General features: G+C 51.0%; 6 protein-coding genes across 6 annotated transcripts; 3 read left to right on the forward strand and 3 right to left on the reverse strand.

The window, feature by feature from the left end:
- Window positions 1–1,733: 1,733 nt before the first annotated feature.
- On the reverse strand, window positions 1,734–3,554 carry PV10_09025 (uncharacterized protein; the record flags this gene model as incomplete). Its single annotated transcript, XM_016374128.1, has 4 exons — window positions 1,734–1,966; window positions 2,028–2,556; window positions 2,613–3,230; window positions 3,282–3,554. The coding sequence occupies 4 exons, from the start codon at window positions 3,552–3,554 to the stop codon at window positions 1,734–1,736; spliced, it is 1,653 nt and encodes a 550-aa protein (XP_016219672.1).
- A 503-nt stretch (window positions 3,555–4,057) lies between these two features.
- On the forward strand, window positions 4,058–6,020 carry PV10_09026 (uncharacterized protein). The gene is made up of 3 exons (XM_016374129.1): window positions 4,058–4,320; window positions 4,393–4,970; window positions 5,020–6,020. The coding sequence occupies exons 1-3, from the start codon at window positions 4,215–4,217 to the stop codon at window positions 5,929–5,931; spliced, it is 1,596 nt and encodes a 531-aa protein (XP_016219673.1). The 5' UTR covers window positions 4,058–4,214; the 3' UTR covers window positions 5,932–6,020.
- A 1,700-nt stretch (window positions 6,021–7,720) lies between these two features.
- Window positions 7,721–9,511, forward strand: PV10_09027 (uncharacterized protein; the record flags this gene model as incomplete). The annotated part of the gene is made up of 2 exons (XM_016374130.1): window positions 7,721–8,016; window positions 8,069–9,511. Exons 1-2 carry the CDS (start codon window positions 7,822–7,824, stop codon window positions 9,509–9,511), a joined length of 1,638 nt encoding a protein of 545 aa, XP_016219674.1. The 5' UTR covers window positions 7,721–7,821.
- A 681-nt stretch (window positions 9,512–10,192) lies between these two features.
- PV10_09028 (uncharacterized protein) lies at window positions 10,193–12,655 on the forward strand. The gene is made up of 2 exons (XM_016374131.1): window positions 10,193–11,811; window positions 11,892–12,655. The coding sequence occupies exons 1-2, from the start codon at window positions 10,262–10,264 to the stop codon at window positions 12,574–12,576; spliced, it is 2,235 nt and encodes a 744-aa protein (XP_016219675.1). The 5' UTR covers window positions 10,193–10,261; the 3' UTR covers window positions 12,577–12,655.
- A 1,535-nt stretch (window positions 12,656–14,190) lies between these two features.
- On the reverse strand, window positions 14,191–15,936 carry PV10_09029 (uncharacterized protein). Its single transcript, XM_016374132.1, has 2 exons — window positions 15,707–15,936; window positions 14,191–15,646 (listed from the first exon to the last, which is right to left on the reverse strand). Exons 1-2 carry the CDS (start codon window positions 15,751–15,753, stop codon window positions 14,236–14,238), a joined length of 1,458 nt encoding a protein of 485 aa, XP_016219676.1. The 5' UTR covers window positions 15,754–15,936; the 3' UTR covers window positions 14,191–14,235.
- A 254-nt stretch (window positions 15,937–16,190) lies between these two features.
- On the reverse strand, window positions 16,191–17,877 carry PV10_09030 (uncharacterized protein; the record flags this gene model as incomplete). Its single annotated transcript, XM_016374133.1, has 3 exons — window positions 16,191–17,341; window positions 17,394–17,759; window positions 17,811–17,877. The coding sequence occupies 3 exons, from the start codon at window positions 17,875–17,877 to the stop codon at window positions 16,191–16,193; spliced, it is 1,584 nt and encodes a 527-aa protein (XP_016219677.1).
- Between the last annotated feature and the right edge of the window lie 434 nt (window positions 17,878–18,311).

Genomic DNA, 18,311 nt, shown 5'->3' on the forward strand with positions numbered 1-18,311 from the left:
TTATTGTAATTTTGAAGACACATCTTCCAATCTTTTCTCTATCCTCCGCTGTTTCTCTGATTCTGCTGTCGCTTATTCTGTCCAAGTGGCGTCTCGTATATTTCGCTCACGATGGCGTCTCAGCAACCACGAGGCAATGTATATGTTGTCGGCGTAGGCATGACCAAATTTAGCAGGCCCCGACACCTTCGGACCTACACTGACCTGGGCTTCGAAGCCGGGGTTAAAGCCCTATTGGACGCTGGCATCAAGTACGATGTTGTCGAAGCCGGCGTTGCGTGTTACTGCTTCGGAGACACGTGCAGTGGACAAAGGACTTTCTATCAATTTGGCATGACGGGCATCCCTATCTATAACGTCAACAATGCCTGTGCGACAGGATCGACCGGTCTGCATTTGGCCAGGACTATTGTTGGCGGAGGTACTGCCGACTGTGTAATGGTGATTGGGTTTGAGACCATGGATCCCGGTAGTATCAAATCTACATGGCATGACAAGCCAGACCCTTTAGGCCCAACGACAAGTCTAATGCACGCCATCTTTGGAAGTCACGACTCTCCGAGAACGGCTCAATTTTTCGCTAACGCGGCCAAAGAGTACATGAGCAAGTGAGTACACGAGGAGAGATCCTAGTCTACCCAGAGCTTCGTCCCATGCCTTACCCAGCTACCTGCTGTTGTTATTCACTAACCAGGAGTCTCTAGATACGGTGCCGAAGCTCGAGACTTCGCCGAAGTTGGCCGCATTTCGCATGAGCATTCCTCAAGAAATCCATACGCACAGTATAACGATATCTACTCTATCGAAGATATTGAACAATCAGCCATGATACACTATCCATTAACGAAACTTCAGTGTAGTCCTACCTCAGACGGAGCTGGTGCTGCTATTATTGTCTCAGAGCGTTTTCTACGCGCTCACCCGTATCTGCGATCTAAGGCTGTCCTGATCGCGGGTCAAGCGCTCATGAGTGACACTGAAGAGGGCTACTCAAGAAGTGCGATAGAGCTCGTCGGCTTTAGAATGTGCCAACGTGCCGCCTTAGCGGCCTTCAAAGAAGCTGATATCAAGCCTAGAGACATTAAAGTCTGCGAAGTTCATGACTGTTTCAGCTCTAATGAGCTGATAACTATGGAGGCTCTAGGGTTCTGTGACATCGGTGAGGCTCATTTAATGCTTCGAAAAGGCGATATGACCTATGGAGGCCAGGTCGTGGTTAATCCGTCTGGGGGACTGATCTCTAAGGGACATCCCTTAGGAGCCACCGGGCTGGCTCAGTGCTGCGAGCTAGTATGGCAGCTTCGAGGTTGGGCGACTAACGGCAGGTTGGTCAATGGAGTTGGTGTTGCGCTGCAGCATAACTTGGGACTTATTGGAGCGGTGGCGGTGACTATCTACAAAAGGGCGGATGGGAAGAAGAATACCGACCTCCTCCTCAGCCAGGCCGATATTGCGGTGTCAAGTGGGCTTGGATATAACCCGGCCATCGAATGTAAGGAGGTGACGCTTGCATGTGCTGACAAAGTGAGAAGCAAGAAGCACAACTCCGACGTCGCATGGAAGGACACGAGACAAACACTGTCGGGGAAATTGTAGCTGAAAATGTGAATATTGGTCATGTACGTTACTTTACTTAACTAAGTGTCACTACGTGGGCCTCCGAGAGAGAGAGAGAGAGAGAGAGAGAGAGAGAGAGAGACAAATGTTTGAGACCGCTAGTTGATTCCATTAGATCATCGTTTCTCCTTGGTCATCAAGAGGTCGATCTTCTTCGCCACCGCCACCAGTTGTTCTTCTTGCAGTCTTTTCCCAACAATTTGAATGCAGACCGGGACTCCGTCATAAAGCTCTGGCTCATAATCGGCCTGAATCGTTGCATCCATGTCGTTAAGTGGATTAAAACTTGTTCGTTTCTTGTCCACATTCTTGTCGACAAAGGTTACCGGTAGAACACAAGCCGGGGCGTCTATTGATGTTCGGTTAGAAATGGATGGGGTTATCGCCTGGGGGAAGAGATGTAAACTCACCAAGCATGTTTGCAAAATTGGTGAAACTGAGGTTAAGTGCCCTATCCAATGCCTTGAGCGGTGGCATCACCCACGGGGACAGTGGTGTCAAGATAGCGTCCATCTCCGGCCTCAACTCGGTCGCCGTTGCGGCCCAGGCATCGAAGTACTCGTTGCGCAAGCGGTCACGGGTTGCCGACATGACTCGTTGGGTTTCGGCTGTGAAGAGCTCGCCACTTCCTTCGTACGCTGCTTTGAACCCGGCTAATGTTGGTAGCAGGGGCTCTCCGGTTTCGGTAACCATCTCAATTACTGGTTGGCCATGACTAAATGTGTTTTTGAGCATCAGATCCGACATTTCTTTATGACCTCTCGGCTTCCAGTCGAATACCTCATGGCCCTCGGCTTCCAGGGCCACTATCACCAGATCTAGAGCTCGAGCAATAGGCGGGTGGACTGTGACCAATCCATCAGTCTCCTTTATCACTCCGATCCTCAACTTCCTATTCTTATAGCGGTCGTCCTGAGAGTGCCATGGCATTGGCACAACCTGCTGACAGTCAGTTTACCAAAGAAACCATCAATACCTGGGCGGACATAGCTCACATCGTTGTCGAGCTCCCACAGGCGAGGCTCGGAGGTGATGAGCTCGAGCCAGAATTCCACGGTGTCGAAGCAACGCGCGAGCGGACCACAAGTTCCTTTGATCAGGTCCACGCCCTCAAGTGGTGACCGATGGCCCCTCATTGACATTCTCAATGCGCTCGCCTTAAAGCCATACAGACCGCACCAGCCGGCTGGGAGACGGACACTCCCTCCGAGGTCGGTTCCAATCCCTAGGGGTGATCCTTTCATGGACACTAATGCACCTTCCCCGCCCGAGCTTCCCCCCGGGGTGAATCCCCACGGGTTAGTCGCCTCGCCCCAGACATTATTGATAGTCTCGCAGCCCATCATCCCGACAGGAACATTGGTCTTGACGTAGAAGACCGCTCCAAGGTCTTGCATTACTTCAGCCAAGGGCGCAGTGGAGCGAACCGGCTTCCGCGCGAAGGCGGCGACGGCGATGGAAGATGGGAAGGGAGCCAGGAAGAAACTATCCTTCAAAGAAATTGGCAGTCCATGTAAAGGTCCGATGGTCTTATTGTTTTCGCGCTGGTACTCGTCGAGAAACTTGGCGCGCTGTATGGCATCGTCGAAGAAGACCTCCGTCAGGCAGTTTGTCTGCAGGTCCCGGTTACTTTTTAGTCATGGGACACCAATTCTGATACTAACCAGCTGTTGTGCTACCGCCGCGGACTTACAGAAAGCTCTCGTGACCATTTCAGCACTCCACTCATACGCTTTGATCTTTGCCACAATCTCGCGTGCCGGGGTGTTGATGATGGAAATCTCAGCATCTGTAAAATGACCACTGTGGTCCACCACCGTCGAGCGATCTTTGGGAAGGGCTTTGATCGATCCTTCAGAAAGCAATAGAGTAGAGGGAATGGCATCTCGACGTCGCGCCTGGCATTCGTCCCTGATAAGCTCCCATTCGGCGGGCATTTTGGCTGCTCAAGATGCTGAAGCAATATCAACTCTATTCCAGACACACCCAGGAGATTAGTTTCAAGGGAGGGAAGGTGATGTGCAAGGCCATCTCAGCCGGCATCAAGACAGATTATGTTTCCGACAACGCCTCCAGATCGACAGACCGAGGCTCCCATTGTTCGGCTATTTTCGTCCTGGGACGGTATACTTTGTACAATCCGACGCACAACAATGGCAGTGTTCATGATTCTCCGTGCATAATGCTTGCGATTGCGGTTTCGAATACAACTGACAAGACACTCGTTCTTTCTCAACACGCCCCGCAAGTCTGGTAATACCGTAGGAGCGCAGTGCCACCCAATCATGGACCTTTGCGCGCTTTGCGCTACGTAGTCTTATCGGCTCCTCCCAGCCGGGCATGGCGTTCACGTGGACATCCATGGTTTCCTCCCAAGGCCTAAAGGCTCCAGCCAGAACGTCTGCTCGTCTCTCGTACCTCTGACCTCTCTCGGCGTTCACTCGTAAGCGCTTTCTCCTGGCTTCCCATCACATTTGGCAGCACTCCAGGCTCAAGAACTTTTGGCTTCGTGTGAACTTCGCCTAGACTCTCGTTGGAGCGACAAGGCAACTCGATGAGGTTAGCTTAGGTCGGTTCCCACCTTACGAGCACTCGGAATGAGCCTCGACTTGCTAATGCCACCATCTGTCGCCATACCATCGTGTGCACGTCAGTCATTGGGCCCCCGTCCACCCCTTCGGGCAAAGACAGGATGTTTAACCTGTATGTTGACTTACAAATCCAGCTCTGTCCAAATGGAATACACAAACCGTCCCTAACATGCAGCCTCTTTAGGCCGCGACCGTCGAAAGAAATGCGATGAACGTCAACCCATATGTTCTGGCTGTATTCGAAATCTCCTAGCTTGCCGTTGGCGACATGGCACGACCTTGAAAGCCCCGAGCACTTCATCACGAGTAGCCTCACAAAATGGCCACAAACGCGTCTTGCTCAGCGAAGCGGCCTCGACGACACTAGGTTCTGAGTTTCAGCTGACGCCCAACCGGCCAATGTTACTGCCGCAAAGCTTGATCACAGCTCAAAGTCCTGGTTTGAAAACTGCCACCGACCATAAACTCTTTGCCTATTTCCTCGACAAGGTGCTGCCCTTGATGACTAGACCTTACGTTCAAGCCGAGTTCCAGCGACACCCATATCACCTGGCCGTTGCATTGCAACAGCCCATTGTCATGGACGTCCTGCTTGCGACTGCGGCCATGCATCACTCGGCAGAGGGCGGAGACATGCAAGTCCAGGCATTGAAGTATTACAGCACTGCCACCTTCATGCTTCGACAGAAGATCGCTGTTGGGGAGATCAATGGCGCCGAGGACTGGCTCGCTCTTATGGTCATGGCACTGTGCCTGTTCGAGGTATGCCCTTCAAAATAAGACCATGTACTTATGTTGACGATTTTCCTAGCGGTGGAATCCATCCCGCCACCCCAAAGCCGGGTCTCATCTCCTCGGAGCGTGCCAGATCCTCAGGTTACGGCACAACTACAGGCAGAGAAGACACGACGACTATCACGATTTGAAGTTCGACCGTTGCCTCGCCGAGACCGTTGTCTATCATCTGTCGGTCCTTCCGATCTTTGAGGGAGCACATCTAACGAGATATCACTCCTGGTGGGCTGAGCTAATGAGCTTACTCACCATGAAGGCATTTCCAGATCAGCCGCAGTGGGCGAATTCACCATTGCTTGGTGGGCGACCTTCTCTATTTCGCATCATTGGCGACGTGACGCGAATTCGCCATGCCGAGCAGAGCAAGGAGTATATCACCTTGCTGACACAGCAGCTCAGCGATCAGGAGTACCTGATTCATCACGGAGCACTGGCTACTTGGGACGATGACCGCAAACTGGCCTGTTATCGTGAGCTCCGACTGTTTTCTACTTCGGCCAGAATTCTGCTTGCCAAGTCTATTCATCGCGATCTCTCGGCCACTGAAGCGTCAGTTCAAGACCTTGTGTGCCAGGGTATCGAGCAGCTTTCCTCGTGGCCTTCTACGGCCCGGTTTGACCAATATTTCTGCTGGCCTCTTTTAGTGATGGGCTGTGCCGTTACATCTCCTGAACATCTGAGCATCATCCGACAAAAGCTCGCCGAAATTTGGCGATGCTCCCGTTGTGGGGATGCTTGGAGAGTCAAGGCCGTACTCGAGTCGGTGTGGACAAGGCCCAGAGGAACGCTATCGGAAGGAGATGTCGGCGAAACGTTGTCATGCGGAAGCTCATCATCCGCCTTTGATTTATTACTAAGTAGAGAAGGAGTGTTTCAACTGCTGCGTACGCGGCCAACGGAAGAAGAATCGAAGGCCCCTAGCCAGTAGCTAGCTGTGATGGTGGGGCACGTGCCTATCAAATTGCCATTCTCAGTTTGATACAATGACCTTGAGAGGATTGATATATTCTTTGATCGCCGCTCAATAGCTTCTTATCTTGCAACGTGCCGTTCAACGGAAGAAAGGGTTTCCGGAACCGAGGTGCAAGCCATACCAATGCTTGACAGGACAAGACCTGCACAGTTCCATGCTTAAGATAGATGACAAACTTTCGACCGTTCACACGGAGATGGCGAAGCACCGTTCGGAAAACAACAAGGTTTACCCTAGCACGACATATCTTCACACTATGCACTTTCGCGGGGCCATAAAATCAGGAATCACAACCGACTATCGTACCTCAAAGTGTCTTCGCTCGCAGACATGGGGACCGCTGTGGCATGGGGTACGGCTGAAGCTGCCTTACAGCAATTCATTGATTCTTAAAGTCATTGCCCGTCCTCGTCATTTTCCAATCGCTCGGGTCTTTGTACACCTCTGTCAACATGCACAGAAACCATTTGCCTCGAGTGCATTCGAATCACCATTGTCATTGGCATCAGTAGAGCACATCAGTAGAGCACCTGACGGGCGTGAGAGCCTCGCCTCCCAGCCTCGCCCAAGACTAGGCCCCTGCGTCTTCGGTTCTCAAGGATCTTGCAGGATCCAGGCCGCGGAACACGGATACTGCGTCTTTGTACATCGTCTCAAATACATAGATTGGTCGAGAAAAGAAGGCGGGATACAATATTCTCTGGCTTATTTACAGTTTGCTTCTAAATGCCCGTCAGAGCAAAGTCCAGGCATCCCAATGCTGGCTAACCAACCATGTTTCATTGCGCACGATGGTCTAACTCTTACGTGGTTAGGAGGTAAACACCCGCAGTTCTCATTGGTCTGATCACTGCTCTCCTGCTGGAAAGTTGCTTGGCCATTTCTGGTGATTATTGATCTCAATTCGGGATTGTTATACTCAAGCACACTTCGAGCGAATTTCCTGCTCCGCGTCACACATAAGTGAATATTTTCTGTAAACTTCCTGTTAGTCGCTGAATGTCCACATACAAAGGAGCTGCTACAACCAGACGAAGACATTGGCCGCATCTATATCATGGACTATTCGACAAAGAGCCGCAAGACGATCCATAGACGCTCCAGGGCATGCCAAAACTGTCGGGATCGCAAAGTCAAATGTGTTATGGAAATCCCAGACATGACTTGTAACAACTGTATCCTTGATGAAATTGAGTGTGTCTTCGTCAAAAGTCGGCGTGGAAGGTGCGAGATACTCCTATGTGTTATCCCTGCGAATGTCTCTGATGGAATGGGATGTGCAGAAGGCCACGACAACGGCCACAAGTGAAATCTTCTTGGCCCTTACAAGATGGGCAGCTCTATGGTGGAGGCAGCCACCCAGTCAAACACACGCATCTGTGGTTGGCACAAACACAGGAGGGTCCAGGAGCTCAAGGTAGGGAGACCACTTGCCTGGACTCATTGCCATGCAGAGATTGATCGGGTATTTCAGGCCCAAGCGGCTCGATTTCCAGAGAGCATGAACGATATCTGTCCCCCCCGTGCGAAGAGACTCTGCATCAGGAGTTGACCTATGCTTCACTAATTCAGAGGTCCAGGTTAACAATCGGTGAGCACGGTCCCATGATTCGGTGTGAATCGCCTGCAACGTCACCTCCTTCGAGGCTTCGCTGTCCCGGCCACTGCCCCAGTCGCAGCTGCAAAGTCAGAACCTCTGAGCTGCCGACTTTCGTGAAAGGTCTACCCTCAGATCTGGATGAAGAAAATATCTGTTTCTTGAAGCGCAAAGGAGCTTTGGAAATTCCAGATCTTCCTCTTCGCTCTGCCCTAGTCCGCGGCTACGTCGAAAATCTTCACCCGTGGATGCCATTCTTGGACCTGGATCTGGTGTTTGGGTCTCTTCAAGCAAGTCCGGGCTTGAACACCCCTCGCATCAGTGTTTTACTCCTGCAAGCTCTGATATTTGCTGGGTCCGCGTCTTGTGATTTAGCCGAGCTCAAGCGTGTAGGCTTCTCTTCCCGCAGGGAGGCTCGAAAGGCATATTTTGAAAGAGTTCGGGTAGGTTGCTCATATTCGACATACCGAAATTCTGCTAAGACAGAGATAATAGCTTCTGTACGACTTTGACGTGGAGAAAGACCGGCTCGTGGTTCTGCAGGCAGTTTTGCTCATGACTTTGTGGTCAAATCATGCTGATGACGAAAAGGGGTGCTGGCATTGGATGGGTGTCGCCTACGCCATGGCACTGGGTCTTGGACTGCATCGCACTGCCACATCCGATTCGATCAGTGCTAAAGACGCCCGTCAAAGACGACGGCTGTGGTGGTCGTGCTACATACGGGACCGAATGTTTGTTCAGGCCCTAAGTCGGCCAGCTTGGATTCGCCCCGACGAGTTTGACACCCCCATCCTCAGCCTCGAAGACTTTGAGTTCATCCATAACAGCAGTGGCCTATCAGATGAGGAGTTCAAAAATGTCCCTGTCGGAGACGTCCGAAATCAACAACAACTGGCCGAGTTCTGCGTCAGACTGGCCGAACTCAGCGTGCACATCGGTCTGGTAATTGAGTTGCATTTCTCCATGATTTCTGCGAGGCGGGGACGCATGTCTACGGACGCCACAGGGCCTAATTCAACACCCATGTTGTACCCGCGCTCCCAAATCGTGGAAGAGAGAGTTTGGAGCCTGGATCGGAAGCTCCAAAGTTGGTGGTCGACGCTTCCGCCATCGTGCATCTATAAACCATCGAATTTTCCCAGCAACGACAGCAAAAGTATCACACTCTGTCGCGGTTATCTTCGCGTTGCATACTTCTCGCTCGTCTCAGCACTTCACCGGCATCAATGCTTCACGGCAAACCCCAACTTTGGCAACACTTTATCTAAAGACAGAGTCCGCAACGCGGCCGAAGAAGTGACCTCCATCACGCGGGATCTCAATAGTATTGGTCTTTTAGCACGTGGACCTCCCCCATTTGTCATGTTCCAACTATCCGCAATACTCACACACGTGCAGCAACTGGGTACCGAGGACGATTCTCTCAGGACCAATATCGTGCAGCAGCTTTTCTCTACCATTCAGGCGGTCGAGGCGTTGCAGGAGGTGTATTCTGGCGCGGATGTACCCGCGTCAATTATTGCTCAACTTCTCTCAAAAGCCCATATCTCGGTATTGAAGGACGACGCACGAAACCTTGGGGGCATCCTCTTCAAAGACAAACTTTATGTCCTTGATAAAAACTCGTCGGCAATCTTGACGCCACTACAAAGGGATACGGCGGAAGCGACAATGGCCCCAGGAGGATGCAGAGAAGTTAGCAGCATTCTTCAACTGCAGGAGGCTGTGACTCAAGACAGCCACCCAATAACGCATGACTATAATTGCAATAACGAGTGGGACCTATCATTACTGGACACCTTCTCGTGCAGCTTATCACCGTTCGTCACAGACTATGGCATGACCGTAGCTGAAGATGTCTGGGTTCCAAATAATTCTTCACCCTCTTTCAGCCTTCTAGATTTTCCGATAGACGGATCGATAATAGGTAACTGAAGCCTTTCGGTGACCAAGGGGCATAGTGGAGAAAGACAAGACGCTCGATGTTATCTTACTTAGCCGTATATATAGAACGTAAGTACTATTTTAAAGACGAGATAAGAAAATATCTAATCAAATATAGCTTCTATCCTAGTATCCTAACTTTAACTATTTGTGCCTTCCATTACTAAGTAATACTAGGTAGCTAATCTCGTATCTAGCGGGGTAATTAATATATAGATTTAGACGTAAGAGCGCGGATACTATAGGATTGTCAGGAAACCACTCTGACCAGTGATCCCTGTGGGATCGCCACAAAAAGACTGAATCTCGTGACTGTTCACGGGTAGGTAGACTTGAGTGGTTTAATAGAGATAGACAGAAGAAAGTCAGTGTATACTGATGGGTGTCGACATTGAGGTTGCTATCACGTGACCCATCGTGCTCCATCGCTCCTGCCTCCTTGCCTCTTGGCCTCTTGGGTGTTTTATGAGGGGCAGGAGCGATGGTTGTCGACCAGGGAAGGCGTCACTGGGGTGCAGCTGCAGTAGGTACACTCACCAAACGCGGGTAATTGCGGGGATCCGAAGGCCCCTCGGCCCCCTCGGGCAGCCGAGCGCGAATCTCGTTTTCGGGAAATCAAGTGTGGATGTTTTCCCCCGAAAGTCCAGACCTCACTTCATTCATCCTTTTGATGTTCTACTCTTTCAAAGCAATGTCAATCACCAGCTGATTCTGTCGCATCATGTGACTGTGCATGCAGCCATGTCTCGAAATGCCCATCAGTCTCGAGGGCGGTCCTCGCCACCAAGTGATGGGGGCCGAATGAACGACGAGGAGCGTCCTTCCAAGCGTCAAAAGGAAACACATCCCCAGGAGCTCTCGCGATTCAAGGAGGTTGGACTCATGCGCAATGGCATGGGACGGGCCTCTGCAAGCTTCATCGGAAGTGCTAGTGGCATCCATTTCATTCGCTCTGTCTACAGCGCCATGGCTGGAAGAACGTCTCATCCTCACGGAGAGGATCCAGAGAGCAATCTTGTTCCTGGGGAGGATGATCGCCTTGACAGCGGCTGGGGCCCCAGTCGATACCTTCAAATATGGCAACCACACGAGGTCAATTTGACCAATGATCCTCTCAAGGAGACCTTCACATTCGACGACCTTGTCCAATGGTCTGGAAGTTACTTTGATCTCTGGCATCCAGCTTATCCATTCCTGCATGCTCCGTCGATTCTTGAATCCTTCGAGAGGTTCGCCCAGAACGGACTCCCTCGGGAGAATACCTACGACTCCATTCTCATCAGAGCCATAATTTCGATCAGCCTCTGTGACCGCCGACAGAGGAATGATCCATTTCCGCGCCCCGTCCCCAAATGTCTTGTCTTTACCACATTTGAGGATGCTCTTGAAAGCATCCAGCCCGCTGTGACAAATGCTGCCACAATCTCGGCGTTGCAGGCTGTCGTCTCGGTTCAATTATTGGAAGTGTCCATGCTGCGACTAAAGTCAGCTTCGCGCCTGGGGGGTCTGGTCATTCGACTTGCGTTTCAGATGGGCCTCCATCGCTGTCCTTCGCGGTTCGTCGCTTTCAGTCCAGCCGAACGACAGCTTCGTCAGAGACTCTTCTGGTCGATTTATTGTATTGATAGACACTTGTGCCAGGCACTGGGTCTGCCCTTGACGGTGCGAGATGATGACATTGACGTTTGTTATCCCGACCAAGAACGTCATATCTTGCCAGCAGCCAACCCTCAACAACACGCGGGAGCCAGAAAACGAGAGCAACAAGCCGATAGTCGTTTGATGGTTCTAGCTCTCTTGGCCAGACACGCTGAAATCAAGGGCTGTATCATGGAACTTCGAAACAAGATGGTGTCCTCCCGAGAAGAAAGCTTGGAACGGGCTGTCTTTGTCAATTCTAGACTTACACAATGGTGGAACCAAGTTGAGGATGCTATTGAGCAAGCCGAATATCAAGGGGCCCCTTTCAATGTCCTGCACAAGGCTATCTTCACTGTCCTCAAGCACGAATCGAAAATTGCACTCAATCGGCCACTGCTAACCACATCCAAAAAGACGGCCAGTTATGCCGGGGCCCTACATTCCTGTATTGCCGCATCCAAGGCAATTATCTCCACACTCCATGCTTTGGTGGCCCCGGTCAACGACACAATGAGTCTTTCACCAGGGCAGAATCAAAAGGTTTATCAGCCCATGTTTTGGCCTTCGTTCACCTGGGCTGTATGGATGAGTGCTTTTATCATGTTATACGCCGCGATGGAGAACGAAGTCGATTCTCACATCGCTATGCGGTAAGTCTCACCCAAGTCCTCATTCGCATGCAAATGGTCAACTCAGTTGCGTTGTCTGACAATTCCCGTGTTATGTACAGGAGTACGGACCGCAGCCTTCAAATCCTCGAAAAGCTTGGTTCACGAGGAAGTATCTGGCCATCGGCTTGTGCAATCGCCATCCGCGATATGCGTACAGGTCTTTCACAACCTGATCAGAGCAGCGAGACCAACCGAAACCCGCCAAGCTCATCCAATCATTCCGACAGCGGTATTGTAGCGCGACAGCCCGAAACGGCGGCGCCAACTAGCCACAGCAATGATACCAACTACTTTGCCGAAGAAGAAACGGACACTAGCAGCAGCCAGCATGCTGGGTGGGTGATGCCTTATGCTACCACCCAACCACCAACACCTCCCCCGCAGCCCCAACAACAGGCCAAGCTCAATCAATACTCGACATTCACTCCGAGTCCGACGACTATGCCGGCTACACAACCTTCGAGGGCTGGTGGACTCATGGACATGCAGAATCCGCAGACCTATGCCGAGCCGATGGGATCTGGAAGTGGGCAGTATACTCAGCAATACTCAGCTGGGGTGCACTCGAATGTCTTCCCAGAAACCATGTCGACCAAACCATGGCCAGACTTTGCCAGCATAGAATTGGGGAGCGTGTCTGAAATGCCTCCTATCTCGCTCGATGGGCTGGATCCTTTGCAAGGGTTTGATATACCGTTCTGGATCGGACATGACAACACGGCGGCCTGGATGAACAATGGATAGAGACTATCTCTGCAGTGTGGAGTGTGGAGTGTGGAGCGTGGAGCGTGGAGCGTGGAGCGTGGAGCGTGGAGCGTGGAGCGTGGAGCGTGGTACAAGGTCGCCGTTGGATTGAGACACTCCTCCCCGTTCAATGTCAGCCTGCCTGCTCGCTTGCTTGGAGAAGCCGTCGTCAAAGGTGGGTGGCTCGATTGTTTCTCTCCGACAACAGTTGGACATGAGCCGTTGAGCAGAAGGATGCCGTCAATGAAGTCTGGGGTGCAAGATAGAGAAGCAGGACTTCAAGTATGGCTTCATTCATGATGCGACGAATCTTGTGCAGTTGCCCATGGTCACACTATCGTAGGGGTCTCGAGTGTTGGCGGCTGAGCACCGTCGTCCGAAACCGAACTGTCAACAGACACAGGATCAGGAAGAGAGAAAGGCCGTTGGGGAATGCGACCCATGGCCGAGACATTGCAGACCAAGGCAAGCGTAGCCATGGCTATGAGGAAGAGATTCATCATGGATGGGTTGACAGGACAATCGTAGGATGGAATTAGTATATCGAGTAAATTGGTAATTATGTATATCCTAATCTCGAGTCTTGTGCAACAGATTGATTGTATGGGACTAAAATACCAGCCGACAGAGGAATCTGGAGCAAGATATACCTTTAGGACTTGGAAAGCAGGAATTGTTGCCATCGCACCACAACCCTGTCCTTGATCCATGGCATGGATTGCCGACCACCCATGAGGCTGATTTTCAACGGGCAAAGTGCGGTAGAGCATGGCCCGTCTTGGTTGACATGGCACTACTATCCTTGGATGCAAACAAGCAGATCTTGGAAATAACGAGGTATCTACCTCAAGAACCTTGACGCATAGAAGACGGCGGCAAAGTGTAAAACGACAGTCCAGGGTAGTAGCTGGACCTTTGGAGGGGAATTTTCCTTTTCCTGATTCGTGGATGGGATAGGTGGAGAGTAGAGAGATGATGAGCGTTGTAGCTATAATAAGTAAAGTCGATGACTAGGTTGTGAGATGATTCCAGCAAGCTGATAGGATGGCTTCTTTTCAGACATGGTGTGGGATTCAACACGTTGAGTGGCCGAACAGTAATTCATGCATAAGAGTAATGTATCTAGACGCCCGGCCCCATCTCTCTCATGACATGACTTGCATGAACAGATTACTTAGGTATAGACTGGCCTAGGCAAAGGCGCTTGAGGCATCTTTTGTATGTAGTCCTTGTGTATGTGTTCGCTTATACTTGACATTAACAACAACCGTTGGCCTGCACAAAAGATGCTAACATAATACCCTGGTCAGGCGGTCAGTCGGCCAGGCCGGGACTTTACCGTCGTCAACCTCAGCATCTAGTTATTCAAGGCATTTACGTGGGGCGAGTGGTCTGATATTCGGTCAAGATTCTGTCATGATGAATCTTGTTCGTCTTCGTCTTCTGTATCCAAAAGAACCAGTTGGACAGGCAGATCCAGCCCTTGGACCAGTCCAAAGTGGTAACGGAACATTTGCCACATGATTCGAGATCTATTTATATTCAGATTGAATTTCAAGTGGCCATTGAAAGGCCTTGTGATACTTCAGCTACCACCGAGCACAATCAATCACCATGCTATGTACAACCATGACCACCAATCGTGGTCTTGTCTACTCATCAGTAGACATAAGGGATGATGCGGTACTTGACCCTCGCGCAGTACTTCTCCCAGTCTTTGCCATACTTTCTTCGACATTTCTCCTCGTCCCTCAACTCTCGGTGGACCAACAGCACACCGAAATAAATAATATAGAAATAGGTAAAAATCATGCCCCACCCTCTGGCCTCGCCTTGTACAACTTCCTTTGTCACGTTGCCTGTGACGGGGTTCTGATATTTGTTCACCATGTAGCCGGCGATGCCTGTGGGAATGGAGTAGCTGAAGGACATGATCCAATCACCCAGATAGTTGATGTGACGCGCACGACCCCACCAGCCAGAAACAAGCAGCTTGGAACCGGATTCCGTGGTCATAGACTCTAGATGTGAGACTCGAGGATCGTTGGGATTGGTCCGGAATCGATTCTTTTCATTGTTGGATGAGCGGAAGATGTAGTAACCAAGGCCTTGAATGGCCAATACCCCGGCGATGCCTGATGCTCCCAAGGTGTGCGGATAGACAGCAAGATACCGACTCTGCATGCTGTAGATGAAGGGAACCCACACAATGTCGCCAAAGGAGAGCATGAACCCGAACCCATCAGTGATGCAATCGATGGTCGTCAAGATAGCCCGTTCCATATACAGACCATCGAGTACATAGAATGATTGAAACATTGGTACGAGGATGATGGAGTCGGTAACGTAGCCGTAGGTCTTGTATTGACGGACGATGAAAGTCAGGTTAAGGATAATATAGCCGATCAAGCCAGGTCTCATTTCATTCCAGAGTTTGATATCAAGGACTTGACCACCTGCGATTGGGATCCATGTGGGCACCTGGATTCGTGGATTGAGCTCCCTTCCAATGAAGAAGTCGTAGACAATGTTTCCGGTATGGCCACCCGCGGCTAGTTCTCGATGGGTTGGGTTCGGTTTTCCGGGGTGGGGGACACTGAATGAAGCGAGGTACACGTAGACTGCTTGAAGAACGGCGATGATTAATGCGGCCGTCTCAATCTGAAGGTAGTGGTCCCAGATATAGGTCCAAACCACAAAATCAGCGCCTTGGTAGGCGGTGCCCGCGGCCAGACCAGCAAAAATCACTACAGCCGAGCTGAATGAGTTGAACTTGTATTTATGCCTTCCTCCTGTTCCCAAAACGGTGCCCTCGAGCTCATCCCCTGGTAGAACCAGCTGGAGGAACACCAACAAGCCAAAATATGCCGAGACCCAACCAAAAACGCCGAGATCAAATAGCGTAGAGAGGCCTTGTTGGCCCAAGGGTGTCTGGGCTTTGAGCTTCTCCCATGTCAGGGTGTTCCAATCGAGGAGAGCCGGGGCAGGACAACCGGAAACGTCGTTGCAAAAGAGAATGGTGGACCACGCTAGAACAGGTAGCCCGAGAATCAAGACTATGGCGCCAGGACTGGAAAAAAGGGGTCAGCACAAGTCCCATAGCAGTAGTATTTTGTTCTGAGAGACCTACGGGCCAAAGAATTCATATTCGGGCTTATGCTTCGCTTTGACTGCCATAGTTGTGGACGAAGTCAAACGAGCACTCGACGGGAAATTTGCAGAACGAGAGAGAGGGAGTGCGAGTATGATATCTCACTATGTGCAGTGTGTGAGAGAGATCAAGGCTGGACTTGCAAAAGGACAAGCAAACAAGACATGGCGAAGTGAAAGAGAGGAGGGCGGGTTAAACTGTGGGGGAAGACATATTGGCAAGATTTCTTTCTCGGATCGAAGAGAACCGACAAGTGAAGTCATGATGCCACTCGTGACGCGTTGGCGCGTCTTTCACGTGATATTATTGGCTCTGATTCGCTGGCAGATGCTAACGAGGCTGTGGCACAAGGCTGCACCGAAAAGACGAAATCACGTGGCCAGATAGAGGAGACAACCAACGATTCAATTTGTATACATAACAACGCCTGTGGGCCAAGTAGATGTCTGTATACACAAGTATCTCAGTCCGAGACGCTTTCACCCGCTCCAACTGGAGGAGACATTGGAAACAAGAGAAGGCCGCCAAGTATTGCAGCCGCTGCGATACTCCACCATCCGACAGCCGACCCTCCTTTGCTGTAGATATATCCTGCCAAAGGAGGAGCAAACGTCCTTGCCCCAGAGCAAGCTGCCATGGCTAATCCATTGACCTGCCCCAGCATCGACAGAGACGGTGTGGCGTTTTTGATCAGGATCAGCAGACACGGGTAGATGATGATCAACGCAAAGCTGTTGGCCATCATATCGGCATAGACCCCGACTTGGATGCCTGACGAGTCGAGAGCCGTGAGGAATGGCGTTACAATGTATGTCAAGGGAACTAGGATGGTGAATAGAATGAATGATCTCCATACACCCACCCTCTCCACCAATGGTGCGTAGACGAGAACTTGGATCAACATGGCAACCACTCCTGTCACCGAGAAATACGTCCCGACGTCTCGCACAGTCTGCCCAAGGCCTCCTCGTAAATCGAGATGGCCAGTCGTCGGCTCATCCACGATGAACACGGGTAGCAATGATGCAAAGGCCATTTGGTGGTAGGACATGACGATCAATTGCACGATTAGGAGAACCACCTCACGATTCCATGGTGTTGCAGGGATGTCATTTCCATCTTCTGATTCGGCCTGGTGACCTTCGAAGATGGACGGTATCAGTGGACGTACAGCACCCATGGAGATGGTTGATACTCTCCGAAGATCAGCGGTAGTGCTGGTCGTTAGGGACAAGTTTGTACCAATCAATGAAGGACGTCGGCCGGTGGTTGAATGATCTTGGTCGCTACTGATGCTCATCAAGGCCGCGCTCGACCTTGGACGAAGAGGTGTTCTTTCATCCGCCGAGGCTTGGGAAATATCCTCTTGGGGACGTGATTTCTGGGTAGGGGAAGTGTTGGTTTCTCGAAGGAAAATCATCCCAATCACGATGGCAAAGGCAATGTAAGCAGATGCCACCAAGTTGGGGAGGAGGTAGGGATATTTCCCAAAAAGGCCATCGACAGGAAATATGGATGGGAAACTTTTGGAGGGCTGTGCCAGATAGCCGCCCATGGCCGCCCCAAGAATAGAGCCGGCACTCCAGACGAAGGGCATGACGCTATAAGCACGGGCTAAATGAGGTTAGAACAGAGATGGTGGTCTTCGAGGGGCGTATGTACATACGCTCATGATCTGGGCTCTTGACCATCTCAGAAACCATGGTTTGAATGACGGCGACGTTACCATTGAGACCCCCTCCAATAACTCGCGCTGCCAGACCAACCCAATAGTTCTGAGCAAAGCCGAAGATCAAGCTAGACAAGGCGGTACCACCCAAACCAATCAAAACTATGGGCTTCCTGCCATAGCGGTCGCTGATGCTCCCCCACATGACACAGGTCGCGGCCTCTGCAAGGGCAAAGGCCGAGACCAGCAGGCCAGCAAAGAACGGAGCATTCGCCTCATCATCTGGTCTCAGGTCGAGCGTAAAAACATATATGTATGCTAAGATCGAGGTGAAAGCAATAGGTTCGGCAAAGCGGCACAATGCTATCAAGAGCCATGAGCTTCTATACACCAGGAAATATGGGCACAACAAACCTAGAATGAACAACTGCTGCGTGGGAAATCTGACCTCGTTCTGGGTGATTTCTTCCGAGCGAGACATGACGAGGATTGAATGTGTAATGTATATGTGTGTCGGCAGATTGTCAATACCTCAGGTAATCGGATATTGCTGGAAAGCCGTGTTAAACAGCCGCCGACGCCGATGTCGTCGATGGATTGGAAGCTCTATCTTTTGAGATACTATGGTCGGTGGTCGCTAGAGAATTTCCACATGACGAAAGTCAAAAGGGACGTCGACTCGGGGCGGGGAAGAGACCCCAGCCAGTAAAGGCTGATGATAGTAATGGGTGGCAGACGACAGACATCATGTCCAGATAGGTCATGTCAGTTCTCTTACCGTATTCTATTGGGAATCTGATCTGCAAGGCTGCATTTAGTTTGCTAGAGATAGACATGCCTCAATCTGGGGTCGATGAAGGGAGTCAGAACCAGTATGTGAATTCCATTTACCTGCCACGCGGAACTTTGACTCGG

The sequence above is a fragment of the Exophiala mesophila genome (genome assembly GCF_000836275.1).
Source record: "Exophiala mesophila strain CBS 40295 unplaced genomic scaffold supercont1.7, whole genome shotgun sequence".
Classification (NCBI taxonomy): Eukaryota; Fungi; Ascomycota; class Eurotiomycetes; order Chaetothyriales; family Herpotrichiellaceae; genus Exophiala; species Exophiala mesophila.

Coding starts and splice junctions, on each gene's coding strand:
- PV10_09026 (XM_016374129.1), top strand. CDS start 4,215: ATGAGCCTCGACTTGCTAATGCCACCATCTGTCGCCATACCATCGTGT. Junction 4,321..4,392: donor AAAGACAGGATGTTTAACCT/GTATGTTGACTT, acceptor CAGCCTCTTTAG/GCCGCGACCGTCGAAAGAAA. Junction 4,971..5,019: donor TGGCACTGTGCCTGTTCGAG/GTATGCCCTTCA, acceptor CGATTTTCCTAG/CGGTGGAATCCATCCCGCCA.
- PV10_09028 (XM_016374131.1), top strand. CDS start 10,262: ATGTCTCGAAATGCCCATCAGTCTCGAGGGCGGTCCTCGCCACCAAGT. Junction 11,812..11,891: donor GATTCTCACATCGCTATGCG/GTAAGTCTCACC, acceptor TGTTATGTACAG/GAGTACGGACCGCAGCCTTC.
- PV10_09029 (XM_016374132.1), bottom strand. CDS start 15,753: ATGGCAGTCAAAGCGAAGCATAAGCCCGAATATGAATTCTTTGGCCC. Junction 15,647..15,706: donor GAATATGAATTCTTTGGCCC/GTAGGTCTCTCA, acceptor CCTTTTTTCCAG/TCCTGGCGCCATAGTCTTGA.